Source organism: Cyprinus carpio, chromosome B25 (genome assembly GCF_018340385.1).
Source record: "Cyprinus carpio isolate SPL01 chromosome B25, ASM1834038v1, whole genome shotgun sequence".
NCBI classification, from domain to species: Eukaryota; Metazoa; Chordata; class Actinopteri; order Cypriniformes; family Cyprinidae; genus Cyprinus; species Cyprinus carpio.
This window is the reverse complement of record NC_056621.1, coordinates 18,303,433-18,328,596: the sequence shown is the minus strand read 5'-3', so window position 1 is coordinate 18,328,596 and position 25,164 is coordinate 18,303,433. Positions and strand designations below refer to the sequence as shown.

The 25,164-nt window shown below is 38.1% G+C and overlaps 1 protein-coding gene across 4 annotated transcripts in view; it reads right to left on the bottom strand.

Moving 5' to 3' along the window:
- LOC109088442 (ATP-binding cassette sub-family C member 8-like) overlaps positions 1-25,164 on the bottom strand; it is a 78,452-nt gene that overhangs the window by 33,160 nt on the left and 20,128 nt on the right. For all 4 annotated transcript variants that reach the window (XR_006158653.1, XM_042753742.1, XM_042753740.1 and 1 more), the window contains 11 exons: positions 23,532-23,720; positions 22,031-22,195; positions 21,471-21,626; positions 18,920-19,054; positions 18,558-18,720; positions 7,370-7,410; positions 7,139-7,284; positions 5,780-5,888; positions 4,895-5,011; positions 4,721-4,793; positions 3,662-3,767 (listed from right to left, as the gene is read on the bottom strand). Coding sequence is in view for 3 of the 4 variants with exons in the window: in XM_042753742.1 (XP_042609676.1) it covers positions 3,662-3,767; positions 4,721-4,793; positions 4,895-5,011; positions 5,780-5,888; positions 7,139-7,284; positions 7,370-7,410; positions 18,558-18,720; positions 18,920-19,054; positions 21,471-21,626; positions 22,031-22,195; positions 23,532-23,720 (1,400 nt within the window). In the remaining variant the exon portion in view is untranslated. The remainder of the gene's footprint in view (positions 1-3,661; positions 3,768-4,720; positions 4,794-4,894; positions 5,012-5,779; positions 5,889-7,138; positions 7,285-7,369; positions 7,411-18,557; positions 18,721-18,919; positions 19,055-21,470; positions 21,627-22,030; positions 22,196-23,531; positions 23,721-25,164) is intronic.

Sequence of the window (25,164 nt, the reverse complement as noted above, 5' to 3'; positions counted from 1 at the left end):
CATAAACTGTGTATGATTCCTTAAAACAAAACAAAATATCAGACAAAAATAAACAGAAACAGTAAATGTTTACAGGCATCAACTTTTAGAGATCAAAGACTATTTAGCTTATCTATTACTTACTACAAATATCTTATTTACGATGTTTTAGACATGACATGTTAGTCATTCATGTGGGCATTTCTCTGTCAAATGATTCAGATAAAAGAGAGGTTTTCTTGCCACGGCGCCTGAGATCCTCTCTGATCATCAGCCAGATGCGTTGTGTCCAACATGAACAATCACACGTAAAAAACATTTCCTTCCCAATTAGACAACACCCAGCTAATACAGTAAATTTTGGTACTGGTAGTATAAACATTTGCTTTTTGGAGACCCACATTTAGCCTGCTTGAAAACCAGATGACTGTTCAAAAAGATATTTTGTGCTGTAAGGCTTTGTAGTTTATTTTTAGACATAGCATACATTTTGCTTAACCCTCAGCTTACTGAGCACACATAACATGCAAGCTATTTGAATACTAGCTATGGTTCTCATAGAGAGAATGTGCTCATGGTGAGAAGATAAGTGCTCAGATAACTCAAAGATAATTCATCTTATGTCATTCTGTAGGATCCATGTGTCCTTCGGGGTCAAATACTTTAAGCATGTATTTAAACACATAAGCAACTGCTTGGCCTATGCATTGTAGTTGTAGTAACAAACTTCAATACTCAAGAGGCGCTAGGCCTGCTTTAAAATGTCTGTGCATTAAATTAGTTACATCATTATTCAAGTTTAACTCATTTAAAGAGCATTTACTGTTTGAAAATGTAAAGCTGCTTTGACACAATCTGTATTGTATAAAGTGTTATCTAAATAAAGGTGACTATTTTTTTTCGGGTCTAATTAAATTCAGATGGTTTAAAAGGGTAACCTTTTAATTTCAATGACTGCTTCCAAATCATGCTTCTGTCTTACAGATATGAACATCGCCGTTATATTTTAATCTAAAACACTTTAAGTGAATCCGCATTGTCTGTCTAATCCCATTGTTCTCGTAAGTGGCCCCTTTGATTTGGGCTCATTTGGTTGGTTGTTGCCAGGAGGGACTGGCACTTGAACAAACACCCTTCTGTATTGTGCTTGACCCTGGACACGTATCTTAAAAGCGTGTGCGAGCATCAAAACACAAGCCTCAAATCAACATTGTAATCACTAATAGCCTGTATGAGAGCATGAACTGATGAACAGGTGACTAATTTGTGAAGAGGACTTGATATGATGGTGGACGGGAACATCACAGCCTCTGTTTGACCCCTGAAGTTCAGATGAGTGTGACGTATAGAGGGTGAGGGAAAGGGTTTCTAGTGCTCATATATTCCTGAAATGGCACTGTTGCCCTTGATCTGCTGACATTTGAGTCATTATGGGATGCACTGGCACATTATGACCTTTCCATTGCAGTGAGCTTTTTAAAGGTGATCTGGTACTGTTCCATTTCGACCACATTGGTGAAATGTGCTGTTTGAGACTAAGGTTCATGTAACAGACTTTTCAAATATTTTATACCTGTATATAAAATTTTTAACCTTTATATATTGTATTCCCTATGTTCCCAAGAATATTGAGAATTAAAGAACTTACTAAGAATGTAAAATATTTTACTTAGTAGGTAAATAAATAAATATTAGATGGAAAACCTTGAAAACTGGAATCAAATAATTTGAAGTTTTAAAATTATTAAATCTAAAATGCAAATAAGCTAACTTAAACTAAAATAAAAATGGAAAATAGAAACATAAAAGCTCATTCAAAAAAAGAAAAAAAAAGAAAAAAAGAATAATTGGTCCCAGATATTTCTGCAGCTTATTTTCCCAATTTTTTTCTGTTAGAGCTTGTTTTTTATAGGACATTGAACACTGTCAAAATAAAGGAAATCTGATTCCTCATTATGATTCCAATAAATCCTGTTTCCAAAATTCTTCTGGTTTTCCCCCAAAATCAATGTGGATTCTTTCTGGGTCAACCAATGGCTCACAAAATTTGGAATCAATACCAGTGGCAGTCCAATTACTCCTTTATAGCGTCCTGCTGTGTTTTTCACAAGCCTGAAACTGAGCTGCCACATTACTTCAGATACTCTTTGAAATATTAAGAGAAGCTGGTAACACGATACTCAGCTTTATATTACCTAGAGACTGAGCATAATAAAGCCTCACTTTACTGACCCTTATGAAAATTTTCTTTATATAATAGCGACTGAAAATTACCAATCCCCAAAACATCCACAGTATAATTTAAGCAATTTCAAGCTCCTTATGGAAGGCATTACTTATTACAATGTATTCTCTGCACACTTATTCAGAGAGCTCTCATGGACAAATGGGATTCAGTTCCTATCATCACACCAATCACTTCAACCAGGCCTGGGTATGAAATTAGGGTGACCACTTCTGCCATCGATTAGAGCTTTTCTATTAACAGCACATTCCCATCTTTCATCCTTACCACCACAACCCTGTGTTCACCGGGGAAAGACAGGCGAGGAGGAAATAAACATTTGAAGAGTGATAATTATCTTATGACACATGCTGTCATTCAGTGCTTTAATGGGATGTGGACGCATGTATAATTCTTTCATACAACATTATTTGCGTTAAAGCCCTTTTTCTCAACACGAATTTTTTCCAAAGTTTTTTTAATTGTCGGCACAGAATTTACAGTTACAGTAAAAAAAAAAAAAAAAAAGATTTTGGCGACACTTGCAAAATTTTAGCGATAATTAGAATTTCCATCAGCTACATCGGTAAACATTTTGATGCGGTATTCTGTAAGACAGATAACTAGAAAAATGGGAATTTGTCTTTTGTTTATGGAAGCCCATTTCTGCCACTGTATACAAAATAAAACAAGGTTGCGACTTTTTATCTCACAATTCAGATTTTTTTTCCCCACGCAATTGACTTTTTTTCTCAGAATTGAGAGATTATATCTCGCAACTTTTAGAAGAAAAGAGTTTATGTGAGTTTATAGAAAGAAAATCAGAACTGCAAGATATAAACAATTGTATACTGCAATTCGGACTTTCTTTCTTGCAAATCTGACTTTTTTTCTCTCAATTCTGACTTTTTTTTATCAGAACTGTGAGTTTATATGTCACAAATCTTTTTCTTGCAATTCTGACTTTTTTTTTTTTTTGAGCATTGTGAGTTTTTTTTCTCTCTTCTTTCCCCCAGAATTGGACATAATAACTCACCATTGTGACTTCAGAATTGTGAGAAAAAGAATTGCGAGTTAGCAGTTAGTTTTAGCTGAATTATTGTCAAGGCTCATTCACACTAAAAGTGATAAGTATTATGAAACCATATAAGTATCCACACCAACAGACTGTTACGTTCAGTTTGTTATAAGCAAACGCTGCAGTTTTGTTTGTTTAAATGCTTGAGCTCTTTGAAGTCAGGTGGATTCTGATTAGCTGTCATGTTTTTAACATTCTCCAGCTGGAAAAACATCATTCTTAAAGTGATTCCAACAATATTGTTACTCATGTCATTATTGTTGTAGTTTGGATTTCCCTATTCTCACAGAATTAGACTCATTATTATAATTTCCAACACTATCAACCACTCCAGATGTTATACTGAACTCAATGTTTCATGAACATCAAAAAAATCTCACCTGTTCCATATAACAGTGCCAGAGATCTTCTGCATCTCGCCCAGTGCAGCCAACAACAGAGATGATTTCCCACAACCCACCTGGCCCACTATCATAGTTAACTGACCTGCAGAGAGAATCAATCAAGAATCAAGATAAATGGGTTTCATGGAGCAACAAATCATGTTAAAATAATTAGGGATGCACGATATTGGATTTTTGCCGATATCCGATATGCCGATATAACTCATTTTGCCCAATAGCTGATGCTGATAAATTTTCGTTTTATTTGGAAACAACACCAAATCTCTTAGTAAAGTTAGTTTTTAATAAGCAATAATGAAGTTCTTTTATAATGACAGTACATTGAAGATTTGAAAATAACTATAATAAACTATATTTAATCACTGCATTTTTTTTTTTCAAAAAGATGCAGTGGTAACCTTAACATTTTATTTTAAGATTTAACACTTGTAAATGGTCTAAAGCAAAAGATTTCTGAAAAAATTCTGAAAATATTTTAGAACTCATACTTTGTTTAAAAAATATTACACATTAATGAATAAATCAGTATATATGAAATTATTTAATTTAAGTGTCATGTTTGTGATTTGTCGTGGTTGTTGTTGTTCATGTAAGTTATAGATTCTGACCTTTAGACCTTGTCATTTCCCATTCCCTTTAAGAGCCAGTTTGCTCTTTGCTATTTACACAGTGGAATTTGCAAGCGCAAAGACTGAACGCAAATGATTATTTAGCTTTAGAATATATCACACAAGTCATACTGTATGGGCTACATTTATGATACTTCATGTCCTTTTGGAGCTTAACAGTATAAGCAACCATCAACATTTTTATTGTAAGGAAAAGAGCAGCCTGAACTTTCTTTAAAATGTCTCCTATTGTTTTCCACATAAACAAGGAAATCACATGGGTTTGGAATGTAACTAGATTTTTTAATTTATAGGTAAACTATATGTTTTAAATTAGTAGATGGGATCAGGAAATACCACAAGACACATTCAAAGCAACATGAGCGCTACCTTCAGTACGTGTAGATGTATTTTTGATGGGACTTACCAAAAGGAATCTTAATATTCACATTGGATAAGGTTGGGGTTCCGTCAGTCCAGCTGAAATATCCATTTGTGATCTGGAATGGACATAAAGGAGGACGACTGTTATTCTCATTCATAATGGGCGCTCAGGTTCCCGTTTACTACCTGAGTACAGAAATAACCTGCATAGTCTCACCTTGATGCAGATATCTTCATCCAACACCGCCAGCGGCTCGTCCTCCTGCTCGCTCTGAAATGTGAAGCTGTTCCAGTCATCTCTGATGGGTCGCTTACGGTTCACCACCTTCAGAGGCTTTATTAGAGGTGAGAAAAACAACATATCTGATGAAGCTCAGCGTGAAAAGCCTCTTTAACATTGCTAACCTCTCCATGCCGACTAGTACTGTGATATTACAAACATAAATAATGTACAGTCACAGTCATGAATAAAAATAACACAATATTGCGATCCCTATGGCTGGATTAGTGAAAGGGTGGCAGCATAAGCCTTAAGGCCTATTCATATCAAAAACTAGAATTTGACTTTTAAACAATATAATGCATTTATGTCTGCCTATTCATATATGAAAATTTATCCACAGCTGTTTTTCATATAATAATAATAAAAAAATAAAAAAATAAATAAATAAAAACAGACTGGATGTCAGACCATTCCATGAAAACAACTACAACAAAAAAAATATCATCACAGAATTTTTTTTATAAAATTAAATCAAGAATTAAACAAATTTCAAATTTTATTTAATAATAAATTAATTATTTATTCATTTAATTATGTCTTACATTAAGAAATTACAATTCAGACAACAGGCGCAATTCAGTCAAATTATAATTACAGTATTTACTGAATAAATTAAAACTATTTATATATCATTAAAGCACTTATTTTTATTAGTGCTGTCAAACGATTAATTGCGATTAATCACATTCAAAATAAAAGGTTTTGTTTACATAATATATGAAAAAAAAAAAAACTTTTGGGTCATGGTGTTACATTCCATCTGCCATTTCTTTCATTCTTGATGTGAATAAATGTTTAAGGTGAACTGACTTCACTTACCAGGGCTTGATACTTGTTGTGATTGCTTGAATTGGGCAGGACAGTCGCTCTGGGCTCCTGTTCATCTCCAATCTCGTCACAGGAGAAAAACTCGCTGAGCTTCTGAACACTGGCCAGAAGAAAACAATATAGTATGTCATTCCATATTCAATCACTGCAAATGCACTCTACTTAGATGCCAATTATTTGCTCAAATATCAAGAAATAACTCCAGTTTGGTGGCATTGTGACATCCTTCCTAAAAAATAAAACAGGACTAAAGTATATACCTCTCTGTAATCAATATCACACACTTAGTTATGCAATATTCACAGTATAGCTCTATTCACTAAAAGGATATAATTCTTTGTGAGAAAACCTGCACTGGCTATTGCTCGCCTTTCAATTCCAGTCTGAAATACTACCACGCCCCAACATGCAGAACATAAATCCAGAGAGAAGCAAGACTTAGAGACGTCAGACAGATGCATTTTATTCTCTAGAGTGTTTTGTTGCAAATAGATGATATTGTAAAGTGACTGAAAACAGCTGATGCTATCATGAAATGTTGATCACTAGCGGCCAGTCGATTTCCTTCATGTCATATATTGAGAGCAGTGGCACATGTGGCGTGTTTTCCAGGTAGCACTGATCTATGACCTGCTTCTAAACTATAAATACAGCCTTCCCTCTCTAAATGTGTTTCACATGGTTGGGTTGATGAGACTGAACCTGGGGCTCACAGACACACATTTCTTCTTCACAGGAGAGTGTATCTGCGATGAGAAGAAGCGCACAGCTGATGTGACGTGATTTATGACACATTGACATGAGAAACACATGGGGACAATTCATTATATCCCTGGGTAGTTAATTAAAACTTGTAAATCCTGAACCTGCGTTGTTGGCTGTAAATCACTTTCATATGCAGAACGACTGCTATCGCAAAACACCACATGCTGATTAAGCCGTAAATTGTACCACGTAATTGGTGCAGCAGAAGAAGTCTGGGTTATAAAAAAAGAAAAATATAAGTTTAATGTTAACCCTATAAAGCCTACTGTATCATATTTGATACATCGCAAAATTATCAGCATGATCAAAACTTTGCTAAAACCTGTTGGACACAATCTATTACGTTTTCTGTCATTTGATTGATAGTTTATACTTCAAGTCCTATTGTGTGTGTATGTGTGTGGAAACAAAAACACATAAAAAAAAAAAATATTTCCAAAAAAAAATCTTTTTCAACTCTCATTTCATATGTCAGACCTTACATTGTTAAAGGATCTGATTCCAAACCTAGTTTGCTGCTATTAATACATTTTTTAAATAAAATATAAAAAACATTTTAACACACATCAGTGGTTTGTAACTGACCTGACCAGGGCTTTGACGGTGGAGCGGACGACACTGGAGAGCAGGAAGAGAGGAGTGACCAGGATGTGGAAGAGCGAGAGAGAGGCGAAGGCCACAGCGGGGGACAGATCTCCATCATCCGACAGATGAACATGAGCCACGAAAGTCTGAAACAAACACACAGGAGCTTTTCAACTTCTGTATGTGTTTATAGTTTCAATTAAAAAAACAGACGTAATGTTTTATACTTACAACGAGAACTGCTGCGATGGGAATAGCTGTGTTCATGAATACTGTGAAGACAAAAAAAAAAAGGTTTATTTGCAAAACAATGTTCAGTGAACAAATTTCTTTCTTCTCCTTCAACTATCCATGTGTCCGTGTGCTGTCACTTGATAGAAAAGTACCTAGTAATTTCCCTGTAGAATATACAGCGTTACATAATGTATATGTCCACTACTGTATGTAGTCAGTCATATACTGAGTAGTAGAGCTCCTTCAGTGTCCAGGTGAGCAAGCGATTTCATTACAACCTGTTTATGAACACTGACATTGATGTACCAGTGTAATAAGCCAAGGCACATGGCTTAGCATTCACCTATATGCATGATATATTTCGCCATTATGCCGGATCCACAGTTCAGAGGACTTTCTATATTCAGAAAAGTGCTTGTCCAGCTCTTACAGCTCTGAGAGCAGATTTCACTGCTAAGTTAAATGTTGCTGTAGAGAACTAATTTCCCTAGGGGCAAAACATAATAAGTTTGATTTTGTATGATTTGTCTACACCCCAGTGACGGGTAGGTTTAGGGGCGAGGTTAGGTGTAGGTCATTCGTACAAATTCATACGAATTGTAACGGTTGTACGAATTAGCCACCTCGTAAAATATATATGAACTGCAGTGAGATTGGGCTGTGTGTGTGTTCTGGGCCTTCTTTCTGAGCCCTGAAAACTCAATTTCTAGCTTCCAAACTACAGAGTGGAAAGTGCAATCCCATGAATGCACTTGCTCTTGTGAACAGCTTGAGTTGTAAGTGAATCCTACATTCAGCAGTGTAAGAAACTTTCACATTCACGAAGTTGATGATTGTTGAATGATGCTGGATCTGCAGAACTGGTTTGCCAGCTAGCTGCTGACATTACTGAATGAGTAGATGCCTCAATCTTGCTAATTAATGAATAAAATTGGTCAGTAGTAAATCAGCAAAGATCTGTTTATGCTATTAAGTAATTGCTGATAAATAATTGGTGTTGGCAGCTTAACCCGTGTATTATGCTGAGGAACAGATCTGATTGTTTCTCGCTATCGTTTTCACAAATTTACACCTTAGTGTTCCATTAAATGAGGGCAAACGAGACTTGACTGCATTCATAACTCATGAATGTCTGTTCAGATTTTAATTAGTACCCTGTGGGCCAGCATAAACCCCTACAATCCCTCATAGCTAATAACTACAAATCTCAGAGGTATTTCACACAGATAACGCACGTTGACAAGCAAACACATTCCTGCACCGGCCTTATTTGATGAGCTGCCTACTATTTTTTTTAGATGCTTCAGATTCACTTACACATGTTGTTGACCCAGTTCTGTCCAGATATTACTGACAGAACGGTGGCTTGCACTTCTGCACTCTGACAACTTCTAAAAGCACTTATATATTTATATACACTAACATTCAAAAGGAAACAATTTTTTATGTTTTTGAAATAAGTCTCTTATGTTCATAAAGGCTGCATGCATTTGATCAAAAATACAGTAAAACCATTACAACTGTGACATATTTTTTTAAAATTTCCAATAATTATTTTCTATTGAATATATTTTAAAATGTAATTTATTTGTCTGATGAAACCTGAATTTTCAGCATTATTACTCCAGTCTTCAGTGTCACATGATCCTTCAGAAATCATTCTAATATTCTGATTTGCTGCTCAAAAAAACAAAAACAAAAAAACAAAAAAAATTATTTAGGGTTACGAACACTATTATAGATTTTAATAATATCTTAAATAAAATTTAGTTTTTATAGTTTCTCTTTTCATTTACATTTTTGTTAAAGTTTTAGTAATTTTAGCATGTTTTGTCTCTCTCTCTCACACACACATTCACATACAGGTCCTTCTCAAAAAATTAGCATATTGTGAAAAAGTTCATTATTTTCCATAATGTAATGATAAAAATTAAACTTTCATATATTTTAGATTCATTGCACACCAACTGAAATATTTCAGGTCTTTTATTGTTTTAATACTGATGATTTTGGCATACAGCTCATGAAAACCCAAAATTCCTATCTCAAAAAATTAGCATATCATGAAAAGGTTTCCTCAAACGAGCTATTAACCTAATCATCTGAATCAACTAATTAACTCTAAACACCTGCAAAAGATTCCTGAGGCTTTTAAAAACTCCCAGCCTGGTTCATTACTCAAAACCGCAATCATGGGTAAGAGGTTAACCCAGAAGGCCATCATTGACACCCTCAAGCGAGAGGGTAAGACACAGAAAGAAATTTCTGAACGAATAGGCTGTTCCCAGAGTGCTGTATCAAGGCACCTCAGTGGGAAGTCTGTGGGAAGGAAAAAAGTGTGGCAAAAAACGCTGCACAACGAGAAGAGGTGACCGGACCCTGAGGAAGATTGTGGAGAAGGACCGATTCCAGACCTTGGGGGACCTGCGGAAGCAGTGGACTGAGTCTGGAGTAGAAATATTCAGAGCCACCGTGCACAGGCATGTGCAGGAAATGGGCTACAGAGAAGCAGCACTGGTCCAAAGTACTTTTTTCGGAAGAAAGCAAATTTTGCATGTCATTCGGAAATCAAGGTGCCAGAGTCTGGAGGAAGACTGGGGAGAAGGAAATGCCAAAATGCCTGAAGTCCAGTGTCAAGTACCCACAGTCAGTGATGGTCTGGGGGTGCCATGTCAGCTGCTGGTGTTGGTCCACTGTGTTTTATCAAGGGCAGGGTCAATGCAGCTAGCTATCAGGAGATTTTGGAGCGTTTCATCATTCCATCTGCTGAAAAGCTTTATGGAGATGAAGATTTCGTTTTTCAGCACGACCTGGCACCTGCTCACAGTGCCAAAACCACTGGTAAATGGTTAACTGAGCATGGTATTACTGTGCTCAATTGGCCTGCCAACTCTCCTGACCTGAACCCCATAGAGAATCTGTGGGATATTGTGAAGAGAAAGTTGAGAGACGCAAGACCCAACACTCTGGATGAGCTTAAGGCCGCTATCGAAGCATCCTGGGCCTCCATAACACCTCAGCAGTGCCACAGGCTGATTGCCTCCATGCCACGCCGCTTTGAAGCAGTCATTTCTGCAAAAGGATTCCCGACCAAGTATTGATTGCATAACTGAACATAATTATTTGAAGGTTGACTTTTTTTGTATTAAAAAAACACTTTTCTTTTATTGGTCGGATGAAATATGCTAATTTTTTGAGATAGGAATTTTGGGTTTTCATGAGCTGTATGCCAAAATCATCAGTATTAAAACAATAAAAGACCTGAAATATTTCAGTTGGTGTGCAATGAATCTAAAATATATGAAAGTTTAATTTTTATCATTACATTATGGAAAATAATGAACTTTTTCATAATATGCTAATTTTTTGAGAAGGACCTGTATATAATATTTTCAAAATATATACTGAATGTGTTATAAATAAACACAGTACACATACATATTTTATTTTGGATGTGATTAATTGCGATTAATCTTTAGACAGCACTACACTAATATATTATATATATATATATATTATATGTATCAATTTAATCTCAGTTTTAGTTATTTCAGTAAATCAAGATAAACTAAAAGAAAACAGGAAATGTTGCTTTGGAAACTAGCTGAAATATTTTTTTTTTTTTAAGATTAAAAAAAATCCTTTACTTCGTAAAAATAGATAAATAATATAAAATAGTTTTTGCAGTTTTATTTTATAATTTTATTTCAAGTATTTTTATGGTGTTTTATGGTTTTAGTTTTAGTTATCTACAATAACTGTTATTATAAATGTAAAAAAACGGTTGTACTGCTTAATATTTTTTATCATGATGCATTTTTTTTTCAGGTTTGATAAACAGAAAGTTTTAATTTTATTTATTAATTATAAATGTCTTTACTGTTACTTTAGATCAATATAAAGCATCACTGCTGAATTTAAAATCATTTTACTTACTAAATTCAAACTTATTACGAAAACAAATTATATATATATATATATATACACACACACACACACACACACACACACATTTATTTTAAATTTACTTCAAACTACTGATATATAAGTATACAGAACATATAAAAAGCTAAGGAAAAGCATCTTTATTCAATCAATCAATTCCCAAAGCTTCATGGTAGTAGGTGGTCACTGCCGGCCATTAATAACCTTGGAGCTCATGGTGTTTCTGTCTTAAAAGGTTTCAAAAGAATTGTTAAAATCAATATTTCTATAAAGAAACTGAAGCATTGACTGAAACATCCCAGACATTTAACCAGAAACTGTAGTAACTATCACCATCTCTCGCCTCGGAGCAGGATTGTGGCTGAAAAGTTTTCTCCATTGCCTCCAAACCAATACACACTGAACAGAACAAAGAGAAGTAATGACCTGCAGTCGTACCTGCTGACATGAGCATTACTCTGCTGTGAGCTGTATGTGCTGGAAGGACTGATGGCAGCCATAAACATTACAACTCCGTTTCATTTTAGCCAACAAAGGCTTGACAAGCTCAGTCCAGAGACAAGACTTTTTTTAATCTTAATACCTACAGGGTCTGTGGAATAAAAGTATAATCAAAGTGATTATATCCTTTGAGTTCTGCTGGGTCTACATCAGGCTATCAGATATTTCACTGCTATCGCTGCAATTTACACTGCTGCTGGATGTTCTTCTCCAACTGAGTTTGCTGTCTGACAGGTTCTTTGCTGTTTTAAAAGGTTTTTGATGTTCTCGTTTGACCTCCTGCTATATTTCCTGAGTTTATTTGCGATTATTTTACCTATGCTGTTCATTAAAGAGTAAGTAGTGAAGAAATGAAACCTGTGGAACTTTTGAATCTGAATACATTGATCCTGTGCAGTAAACTCAGCAGGAAAGAAAGCAGCGATTCAGACTGAATGATGCATGAACGCGAAGTCTCTTTGCAGCACCGCATACAGGATATTCTCCTGCTGAGCAACACAGTGCTTCTCCAATATTGCCAATGTTGCAAAAACACAGCGATAAGACATGAGTGAGAGAGATGAGGACTTTGTGGTGTAACCTTGGCTTAAATCAGAGAGCCTTTAAAGAGCAGCACTGTCAAAGACACAAAAACACTCCACATAAGCAGCCAGCAGCCAGCAGCTCTTGATTGTAGTTTTCATTGCTTTGGATGTTTGTTAAAGGTTGTATTTCTTACCTCTATTTATTACAATATTTAGCATCTTGAAGCATCTCCATGAGCAATTCCAAAACCAATCCATTAATACTGATGTATGGTAACCCTCGTTCCCTGAAGGAGGGAACCGAGACGTCACATCGGTGACCGATGAATTGGGATATCGCTTCGATAGACCAATCTACTTTGAGTGTAAACTAAACGAGCCAATGCACATTGGTATGCAATTATTGCATCCAGCTGCTGCTGATCACAGCTTGAGTATAATAAGGCAGCAGGTGCAATGCATACCTGGTTTTCGCTGAGGAGCCGAGCCAGTGACCCCGCAGCTCAGCGGTGGTACAACAACCATGGCGAAAGTATGTGAAGTCTCTGTTCCCTGCTTCAGGGAACGAGGGTTACCATACGAAACTGAGACGTTCCCTTTCAGTCTGTCACTCTCGACGTCACATTGGTGACCAACGAATTGGGATCCCTACCAAAACGCCATGGGTGCTGCCCATTCCAGTGCCCTGTGCGAGCCACCTGCACCCCTATTTAGTGTAGGCTGGGGCTCGGAACAAGTAGTTCCACTCACCATTGTCAAAGCACTATCTCACTGGGTGAGACTGGATAACACTGGGAAAACGTACCCATTCCACCTGGAAAAGGGAAGCTGCGGAAGCTCCATCCTTCACGAAGGAGTTTTCAGAAGCAAATACACATAGCATCCATTTAAGTGTATATGGAGAAATTTGAGGTGATTAAAACCCTCTTGGGAAGGCAGAAGTCTGCCGGGGAAACACGGGCTATAAGGCTATACCGTGGAGTATACACATACTAGTACCGCTAAGGTCTCAATATGGAACCCAGCCTTCCATGGTTCTCACGGATTCATCATGAAGGTCTGGCATCGGTCGTACCGCCGCATCCGTCTGCCTATGGTGATGGAGGATCTCAACAGGGTCTACAGTACGGACACTCTGGAGCAGTTTTAGCAAGCCGACACTAACCGGCCTCTCGTGCCACTACCTGTTTGAGGTCAGAACACAGGAGGATACAGGCTCTACACGAAGGCTATAGAATCTAGCGAACGTGTTAGGGATCGCTCAGTCAATATGCATTTGCTCTCATAAGGATTTACTCTACAAATATGCATGCAGGTCCCCTACCCTCTTGATGGAGGCCAGTGCAAGCATGAGTAGAGTTTTTTTTGGATGAAAGTTTATTTAGATTGAATGAATGGGATGGATTGGGTGGTTCCGTAGTGATTTTAGCACTAGAGTCAGGTCCCAAGAGGGTATAGAGGGGGGCCGGGAAGGATTTAACTTCCTGGCCCCTCTAAGGAACCTCATGACGAGGCCAGGCTTACCTTAAAACTTCCCATTCACGGGGTCAAGGTATGCAGCAATAGCGGCAACCCGGACTTTGAGGGTGGAGGGAGACAGCATTTGCTCCAGCCCTTGCTGCAGAAAGGAAAGCACGACTGCAATCGGGCATCTTCGGGGGTCTTCTCGGCGAGAAGAACACCACTTGATGAACAGGTTCCACTTCAAGGCGTAAGCGTGTCTCGTAGACGGTGCTCTTGCCGAAGTGATGGTGTTCACTACCTCCTGGGGAAGGTCACCTAGAACCTTCGTGTCCCATCCAGGGACCAGACATGGAGTTTCCAAAGGTCTGGACGTGGGTGCCAAACGGTGCCCCGTCTCTGAGTCAGTAGATCCCTCCTCAGAGAAATGGGCCAAGGAGGGGCTGTCGCGAGAAGCACTAGATTGGGGAACCAGGTCCGAGTGGGCCAATACGGCACCACTAGCAAGACTTGCTCCTCATCCTCTCGGACTTTGCACAGTTTCTGTGCAAAAAGGCTCACTGGGGGAAATGCATATTTGCGTAGGCCCTGCAGCCAGCTGTGTGCCAATGCGTCCGTGCCGAGTGTTCTCTCGCAGTGAGAGGTCTTTGGAGAAGCAAACAGGTCTACCTGAGCGGCTCCGAACCATCTCCAAATCAGCTGGACCGTCAGGGGATGGAGTCACCATTCTCCTGGGAGCACTGCTCGAGATAGCTCATCGGCTGCACGGTTAAGCAGGCCCAGAATGTGAACAGCACGAAGTGACCTCAGAACCTTCTGACTCCAAAGGAGGAGGTTGCAGGGAGTTGCGAAGGGAGCGCAGACCACCTTGTTGGTTGATGTACACAACGGTCGCTGTGTTGTCCATTCAGACCAGCATGTTCTTGCCTCGTAAGCGACCTTTGAGATGGTTCATAGCAAGTGCACTGCTAACAACTCTAGGCAACTGATATGCCAATGCAGCTGCGGGGCCATCCAAACCCCTGAGACTGCATGCCCATTGTACGTGGCCCCCCAGCCGGTGGTGGAGGCATCCGTGTGAACCACAGCATACCTGGAAATCTGCTCTAGGGGCACCCCTGCCCGGAGGAATGCAAGATATGACCACGGGGTGAGGGTTTGGCAACAGGCCGGTGTAACTTGGACCCGGTGAGTGCTGCACTTCCATGCCCACCTCGGGCCTCGGCCATAAAGCCAGTGCTGGAGCGGTCTCATATGTAAAAGGCTGAGCAGCTGCAGCTGCCATATGCCCCAGGAGCCTCTGAAATATTTTCAGTGGGACCGCCGTCCTGCTAGCACCGACCGCGCATGTTTCTCTGTAAGGCGCGCTGTCTGTTCGACCAAATCCAACTCCATACCGAGAAAAGAGATCCTCTGCGTCTGGGAGAGTTTGCTCTTTTCCCAGTTGACCCAAAGGCCCAACAGGCTGAGGTGCCAGAGTATCAGGTCCCAGTGCTTGCACAACTGATCCTGAGAATGTGCTAGTATAAACCAACCATCTAGATAGTTGAGGATGTGAACACCCTGCTCTCTGAGGGGAGCAAGAGCTGCCTCCACAAATTTCGTGAAGACACGGGGAGACAGGGACAACCTGAAAGGCAGGACCTTGTACTGATATGCTCATCCTTTCAACGCAAACCGCAGAAATGGTCTGTGACGCGGAAGGATCGACACAAGAAAGTATGCGTCCTTCAGGTCGATCGCTGCAAACCAATCTCAGAGACGGACGCGTTACTGCGTCAACATCTTGAACGGGTGCCAATGAAGGGCCCGGTTCAAAACTCGCAGATCCAAGATTGGCCGTAACCCACCACCTTTTTTGGGTACAATGAAGTAAGGCTGTAAAACCTTGACCTCATATCGGCTGGAGGGACCGGCTCTATCGCGTCCTTCGCCAGTAGGACTGCGATCTCTACCCGCAGAACAAGGGCATCGGACGCTTTCACTGTAGTGAAGCGGATACTGCTGAACTTGGGGGGACGCCGGGCGAACTGAATCGCATAGCTGAAGCTGTTGGTCCACAGAAACCAGCGAGATGGGCTGGGTAGCGCTGACCAGCCGCTTAGAAACCGCACAAGCAGGACCAGTGGAACCACAACCGTACCCGCACTGGGGCAGAGAGTTGGAACACAGGGACCCAACTCGGGCGTCCTGAGAGCGGGCCAGAGAGGGGTGTCAGTGTGGGGTGCAAGGCTCACCTGGTTCCCCTACATGAGTAGGGCCTTTGTTGATGCTCTCGAACCACCCGCTGCTGCCATCTGGCGAAGGAGGAGGTCCAGTGCTTGGCCCTCCGCAACTCTCCATGCCCTCCTGGGATCCAAAGATAGAGAAAACCGTTCTTTCGTCGAGATTTCCAGATTCTCCACCTGGCCCCTCCTCCAGGGGCGGGAGAGGTGACTTCACCATCCCCCAGAAAGCAGCTACCTCTCTCTGGATCACCCGTCCCGGGGCCTTTTGCTCTTCCGCTCACTGCCAAGTTTGATGGGGGCCAGGACGGATGGGGCGGCCTGCCTACGCCCAGCTCTACGCCGCCACTTGCTGGAGGCTGCTGCGAATGAGGCCCGGGGGAACATGACTCATCCACGAAAGCCACCTCAGAGTGCTTGATGCCCAGACATGTGAGGCAGCGATCGTGACCATCACCTGTTGCCAGGTAACGACTGCACCCAGAACCGCATGGGTGAAATGGCATCCTTATAAGGATAATCCGTCATCTTTACAAAAACACACCCGTGAAGCTCTTTAAGAGAAATTTGCTTTTTAGGAAATGCTCTTTTAGTGCTGAGGTGCACAGGGGTATTGGCCACTTGCAACACGACAGGGGGTAGTGCAGCCTGAAGTGCGCAACCCACTCAACTCGGGAACGACCACCGCTGAAGTGCTGTCTCGCCAACACACGAAGCTTCAGAGAGTGTGCTGAACTCGTAGTTCACAGCTAGACACAGTTTGAGCAGATCGATAGTAACGCTCGGTTCTGAGGCAAAAAGCTGGTATGCATTGCACCTGCTGCCTTATTATATTCACGCTGTGATCAGCAGCAGCTGGATGCAATAATTGCATGGCAATGTGCATTGGCTCGTTTAGTTTACACTCAGTGTAGAGTGGTCTATCGAAGCGATATCCCAATTCATTGGTCACCGACGTGACGTCGAGAGTGACCGACTGAAAGGGAACCACTGATAAAAATACAGTATACTGTATTTATGCATGTTGTGTTTTCACTTCCCAGCAAGCAGGGTTGAAGTGAGGCTGAAATGTGAAAATGCTGATCTTAGAGCATACAGAGCATATACAATTATATATACATACACAAAAGAGATGACTGATATCAATACTACTGATGTCTCTAGGAAATGATAATTTTTTCCTAATATTCAACCATTGACTATAGCCATTCAACATTACAGTATAATTCAAGAGCTAACATTTATTAGACTTAAAAAAAAATAACAACTTCTAATTTAAGTTAACTTAAAACAAACTTCACATAAACTCATTATAATAAATGTCATATTTACTTGCGCCTTTCAGCAAGTAGGAAATATACAGAAATTTAATAAAGTTATCAAACAATAAATTCTAAATTAAATATAGATGAATCCTTCAAGCTACAAAAATGATTGATTTCCTCTTTTTTTCTTTTGTTCTTTAATAAACAGACATCACAGCAGCTGGGTTATTAGGTAATTTGGCTGCTATTACTTTAAGAGCTGCCGCTGCTGAACATGACGCAGATCTGACACGCACGCTCGTAGTTTCATTCATACTTTAATATTAAATGATACAGGCTACAGCGCGTGGCGCCGTATTTGTGCGTGCAATTGAAGAGCATGTGCTACGAGAACAGTATAATGGCTGACAGGGCAGGGAGATTCGTTTTTACTGAAATATGGCCTGACAACATCTCATCTGACCACAGTCTACTGATGTTCTACTGAAGCTCCTCGTCACCTGCATAGTTTCCGCGCTCGTTTGACTCGCATTTGTGAGTAGCTTCGCCCCTGTTATAACTGCATTAAATATTTTTAATGCTGTTAAACTGGAAAAATTAATTGCCTGTGTTAACATGCTAATTTTGACAGCACTAATATATATTTATATATAAGTTTTTAACTTATTGTTAAATATACAAACATGCACAGACACACTTATATATTTTTATTTTGCAAAAAATAAGAAATGACTTAAATAATATAAAGTATATATTATTAATGTATATAACACACACACAGCATTTATATCAATTGACAAAAATGTTAAATAATAAATAAAATGATAAACTATTAAGAACTGTTTTCATATATTCTTTTACATTTTATATGTATTGCATTTTAAATATATATGTAATTATTATTTAGGAGTTTGCAATTTTACACTTGATTATCTAAAATAAATCTGCTACACTGGGTCCAACACCGTTTGCAGTGATGCCTGTTGGCAGTGATAACTCATAATGCTTTGTGAATTTGGCCAGCTGGGAGATTCGCATTTTATGTTCCTGCCAAAATTGCTGCTGATACAATTGAGAGTCTGAGCTGCTATTGCTCACCGTTTTAACTTATATTTACTGAAAAATATGTGTTATTTTTTGCTTTAATACAAAGAACCCTTTATAACATATATAACCCTACATGACATTTCTAACCCTACCCTAACGAGCATGATTGCTCTCAGTCTTATTATTATCTGAGGTAACTGTGAGAGCGGAGTCTTACTGGATATGGAGGTGTAGAGGGCAAAGGTCTGCAGGCTGGTGAGCTCTTTGCCCCGGGTCTCCTCCACACTCGAGCAGAAGATGTGCTCCCAGGCATACAGCTTCAAGAGCTTGATACCCCGTAGCAGTTCATTGGTCTTCTTCAGCCGCTCGCTGGAATATTCCTGATCATCAGCACATAAATTATACATTAGCAACAATGCTAGAGGCTCCTAAAATCTCCTGGGTTTTATTTGAGCTCAATATTTGACAGGTTTATAATTTGAACAATCTCTGGCTTTCCTGTACAAATGTCATCTGTATTTGAACAAAATCTATATGTGCACAGTTACTTAAGACATTAAACAAAGTAAAGGAGCTCACCAGTGTGCTTTTCTGTGCATCTGATAACTTGGTTGCCACAAAGTACTGCACCGGAGCCAGGAGGGTGATGACCGTGGCCCCTATCAAGGCACTTATTCCCAGGAGGTAGTAAAGGAGGATGATTCCCACTATGATCTAAACTCAAGAGGAAAATGAATTTATAATTTATAAATTCAGTAACACTTTTGTCAGAGTAAGTGATAAAGATAAGGTTTATGGCAAACTGTCCAGTATTTTTATGATCAGGGAAGCTTAGTGCAGGGTTTGCATAATTTTTGATGCCAAAGATCTCACAGTATGATGATCACTCTTTATAAAATATAAAAGAAGCTGTATTTTCACAGACAGCACATTTTATTTATTTTTTTATTTTTATTTTTTTTTGTATGATCAATTACTCGTCTTTCACATTAGCATGCCACTAAAGCAAATTATTAAAATACTACCTGGGAATTATTTACTTTATTTTACATTGACATTATGTCTTATTTATTCACAATATAACCCATATCCCACATATCAGTATATTTATTCACAATATATACCCCATACCCCAGTAATACCTGAAAAGAAAAAAACAAACAAAAAACTTATTTTTATTCTTACAGCATTTTCCTTCCCACAAATGATCAAAATATCATGGCATTTTTACAGTGAGTAAACTTTTAATATTATGAAATATTAGAATTCATATATTAAGATAACATTTAATTAATAAAGTTTAACATATTTAATTATAAATAAATATTATATAAATAATATACTGACAAAGAAATATATTTCTACAAGCGACACTACATTTTACACAAGATGAGGCTTTTGAGGACAAAAATATTGTTACACAAAGGCTAAAATTAGATCTTGCAGAGGTATCTGACATTTCACACTGTCTACTCTCAGGAGAAACATGTTCAATAGCAGGAGGAGTGTGAGGAATACTGAGCAGCTTTGCAACGTTTTTACATTTTCTTTTGTTCAGCTCAAGATCCCACTGCTGTAACCAACTTATGTCATGCCATTCAAAGAAAAGAGTCAGTCTGTTGAGAAATTATGGTAAAACTTTGACTGATATACTGGTAATTTATTTTACACATGTAAGATTAACTTCCAGTAATCCAAAGCGTAGGGGAAGTTCTATTTTAATTATTGATTTATTGCATATTTGATTGATATTTAATAGCATTGATATTGTCATTGACATTTTGTTTTGCATTCCCTGTGAATTTGAATGAAGTTAAAGATTGGGTTTAGTAAATTATTGGATAAATTTAACATTATGAGTGTCATCACTACAAATTTATAAACCCAATAATTACACAAAAGGTCTATTTTTATTCTTCAAAACTCAATGAAACTGTATGTGTTAAAGTGTAATCTTTAAAAAAAAAAGAGAGAAAAATAATCACAAGATTAATCACAATAAAAGATTTTCATTGACAGACAGCCCTAATATTAATTTACAAGTATATGAAAGAACCATTATAAAACAAACAAATCAAAGCAAAACAATTAAGCAAAGCAAAAAAAAATAAAACAAAGCAAACGAAACACAAAGCAAGGAAAGCAAACAAATAAAATAAGACAACACAAGACAAAACAAAAACAAATACAGAAAAACAAACAAAGAAATAAAATCAAAACATAAAATAGCAAAACAAAACAAACAACAACAACAACAACAACAAAAAATACAATGCAAAGCAAAAAACAAAAAGAAATACAAAAACAAAACAAAAAAGCATGACACAAAAATGCAAAAAAAAAAACAAAAAAAACAAGACAACACAAGACAAAACAAAAATAAATACAAAAGCAAAACAAAAACAAAAGACTAAAAGCAAAACACAACAAAAGCAAAACAAAAAAACAAGACAAAAATGGGAGAGGGGGTGTCTGTATGTCACTTAACATAGTCTATAACAGGGATCTCTAACCCTGCTCCTGGAGAGCGACTGTCCTGCAGATTTCAGCTCCAACCCCAATCAAACACACCTGAACCAGCTAATCAAGATGTTCAGGGTTACTTGATAATTACAGACAGGTGTGTTGGAGCAGGGCTGGAACTGAAGTCTGCAGGATGGTACTGTAGCTCTCCAGGAGCAGGGTTGGAGATCCTTGGTCTATAACCTACATTACATACATTCACCAATTTTACTACAGTTTTGGGATGTCACTGGATACCCAGTGTAAAGTTTGGGATCTGTAGAGTCTCTCATCTAAATTAAAACTGTACACATGCTATAATGAAACAGATTAATAAGTCCAAGTCTCTAAAATAGTCAAGTTAAGATTTTAATTCATTATTTCTTTGACTCCTGTTGGGACTGGACATGTTGGACTTGAAAGCAACATTTCTTCTTAAGTGGGTCAAGTACAGATAACATCCCAGATAAAACCTATGTGAGGGAATATCTATTTAAAAACTTGCTTCTCTGAGGCAAACAAGGCAATACGACTGAAACATATGACTCAAAGCCCATTCATAAACTCGCACCAATATTCCCCAATGCATTGAACTGTACAGAGAAAGGAACCTCATGTGAGGCTTTACCTGAACTGGCATTGCGAACAGGTTGGGACACAGGAAGAAGAACCACATCAGCTGATTGGTGTCTATAGCGACAAGGTTGCAGATCTGGCCCACTGTCATTCCCCCCATGGACATGTTGGAGGTGCAGAGACGCATAATTTTATTGAAGATCTTCGTCTGGAAGTAAAACCGGATATGATATTTGCAGTGTTGGGGGTAACGCAATACAAGTTACGTGATCAGATTACTTTGTCTATTCGTACAGATCGTTTGAGATGTATTGAGTTATTTATGCATTTTTTGACCTAAATCACAGCAGCATCCATCTATAAGAATGTCGCTGTCAAACATACAAAACTATTAGCCAATCAAAGCAGTGGGCGTTTACTTCCGAGTCTAAAATCTGCCACACCTATTCAAACAGAGCATACTGATTAGGGGAGGTTAAAAACAGGACTGAAAATAGCCTATTACTTCTAAGTTATGTTTTCTTTAATGAAAATTCTTTATAACATTATAAGAGGCTTCAGGGCTCGGTCAATCAAAGGTTATGGAGTCACTGAAGTCTCCGCGGTGCTGACCTGAATGGCTCCTCTCAGGTTGATTCCAGTCTCGATGGCAACATAGTAGGAGGCCTGGAGGAAAGTCCTCTGGAGGAGTAGAGCGGAGAACAGTAGCACAGCGAGGACGTACGCATTAGCAAGAAACTCCTGGGAGGAGATGAAGTAGATTCCAAGATGCTTCACCTGAAATACACCAAACCATTTAGTGTTAGCCATGACTTCTTCAGTAAAACTCGTTTGGCAGTGAGAGTTTCTGGACACATTACGATGTTTTATAAACTAAATCAGTTTTTAATGCTACTAATTTGAATCTTTCCCTACTACGGCACTATTCTGTCACCAATCAGCAATTTTCCTCTAAAGAGAAAGCGCAGGACTCTAATTATAATTCTAATATATAACCTATATCATGTAATTAAAGATTAGAGCAGCAACAAATGAGTCAGTTAAACCAATGAAAAAGAATCCCCACTGACAGAATAATAAGTCTCGTCATTACATTTTCAACTTATGAAATAAGTAAGAATAAGAAAAATTAAAGGAAATTTAATCACCACTATGTGTACAATTAAGCTATAGAAACTCATTAAAGTTTGGCACTGGCAAGTGAATATATATATATATATATATATATATATATATATATATATATATATATATATATCTGAAGTGAAATACAGATTTTAGAAAAATTGCTACCCTGAACAACACGTCATAGCTATTTGTTTTCTCTATTAGAAGCCGTCTTTAAAAATTCCATAACCATAAATGAATCATGACTCTCAGTTATTACTTTCAGCAGACGTGTGTCCCCTCAAAGTTTCATTAAAAAGTTTGGAAATCACCCAATGACCTAATCTATCTACAACAATTATAAAATATACAAAATGTTACAAACAAATAAATACAAATATTTAGGAAAAAACTACACATTTATAATAAATCATGAAAATATGAATTTATAAGACAAAAAAAAAAAAAAAAAAAAACATAGGACGTCTTCTCTCTAAAGCATGAGCTACTGCTAATGCCTCTCTCTAAATAAATCAATAAAATTACATGCATGATGGCCATGGCTTTCAGTGTGGTAACCAGATAAATAATTATTTAGGCATTTTAATAATTTGTTCATATATCTTATATTGGTGTCTTGCCATCACTAACTCTTTGTGATGAAGTGGATTACATCACACAAAGACATCCAAACAGGCCAACATTCGACATCCGAGAGCCAGACAGTATGCTAAACTTTTTAATAATTGATGACAGCAGCATGACGATAAAACACTTTGTAACACAAGATGAAAATGTTACAATGAAAAGAACCATGGCCAGAAGTGAGTCCCCCACTGCAACGGCTTCTAATTTTACCCTCAAAATACCTCAGAGAACAAAGTACTTGTTCATGTTTCAATTTAATTTAAGTGTCTTTTACTTTTGGACCAACTGAAATTCTGCCTTTATTCTTGGTTGTCTTATATGTGGCTCAGATGTGTGCAAAAGACATTAATGCTCTTACCGGTGGCTGAATGGTGTGGTTTTCTTTACTGAGATGGTGCACAATGCCGGAGATGCAGAGCGGCCCAGCAAAGCCAAGCAGGTCTGCCATGAAACGGTAGGTGATGCTGAGGAGGAGAGGTTTGCCGAAAGCCTGTCGTAGAGCCGTCCAGATCCACTTGGGCCCCTGTGGCTGAGTGCCTTGAGGCCTCTGAATAAGTAACAGAAAAGATTTCCATGAATGCATCTAAATTATTCACTATACTACAACAGAGGAAATCATAATATCTCTGTTCTAAGCTTGCTGTGTACTGTATTTGTGTTATATCTGTGTTGCTGTGTTTTTTGAAATGAAGAAATTTGATTCCAGCATTTGAGTTAGCATGTTGCTAGGCTAACTATGGGAATATTAAAGGTAAAACATAGAAAGCATACTCAAAAACCAGCTATATCTGATCACTTGTTAAATCAATTAAACTATTTTATTGATACATTTTGGTATTGAATGGAATAAAAATGTATACCGTTTGAGTACAGTATGTAGAAAATATAATTTAAAAGAATGAGTGTGAAATGAACGTAGCATTTTTTAGGCCCTTAATTTCATGTTATTTTCAATTAAATGAAAAAGTACTATATTTAAAATGTATATTAAATGCAGTATGCTGCTATTTAAAGTATACATCTTATTTTCATAATGACTCCTATTGTTTTTAAAATATGATTAAAGAGTGAGCTTGTAAAGGATCTTTTTTTATCTACAAATGATACGTTTTGATAAAATTACAATATTATGTTGATACCTACATCTAGGAACACTCTTTGCTTTCCAGGTTGTTCAGGTTGTTCAGGTAGGCAGCTTCCTAGCTCTCAGAAAAGGGCTTTTATCTTTTCTTTACTAAACAGCTGCTGAGTGATACAGGTGCCACATGTACTCTCTTATGTCTTATGGTTATGAAGATTAATGATTAAGAAATTAATCAAACAAACATTTTTTGTTTGAACATTTTACATCTTGAATGTTTTAGAAAAATGAATTTACACAGACATACTGAGAAATTAGGAAATGAGCTATTCCTGATCCAGGGATTGATTTTTTTCATTTGGGAATTGATTGTATGGTGAAAAATGGGTGTTGCACACCAGAATGGATCCAGATGTGAAGCTAATCCTGAACTACTGCACTAAAGGATGAAATTCATCATATGTAGCATTTATTATGGGCATTACTCATGGAGTTCATCCCGAGACGTGACCAATGTCACACCTCGCTCGTGCCGCACGTGAAAACTGTCACGTTATAAACTCTCACAATATCCTTTTACCTGGAAATGAGCACACAGACACGTAACTGCACACGTCACATGCTCTTCACTCCCATGAGAACAGAGATGCAGAAGTCCTTCACCCCACTGAGGGTCAAAAGGTCACTGCATTCACAGAGCAAAAGGAACATCTTCTGTCTTCTGTCTGTTCTGAAGACACGTACGCTCTAGAGATGAAATGGTATTCCACATCTTCCTTCGTCTTCCTGTGGTTTTGTGACATATGTGACTTTTCACTTCATCTTCATCATTAAATTGAGAGCCGCCATCCCCAAATCCACAGAAAACAGATAAGCAGATTTTTTGTGTGTGTGTGTGTGTGTGTGTGTG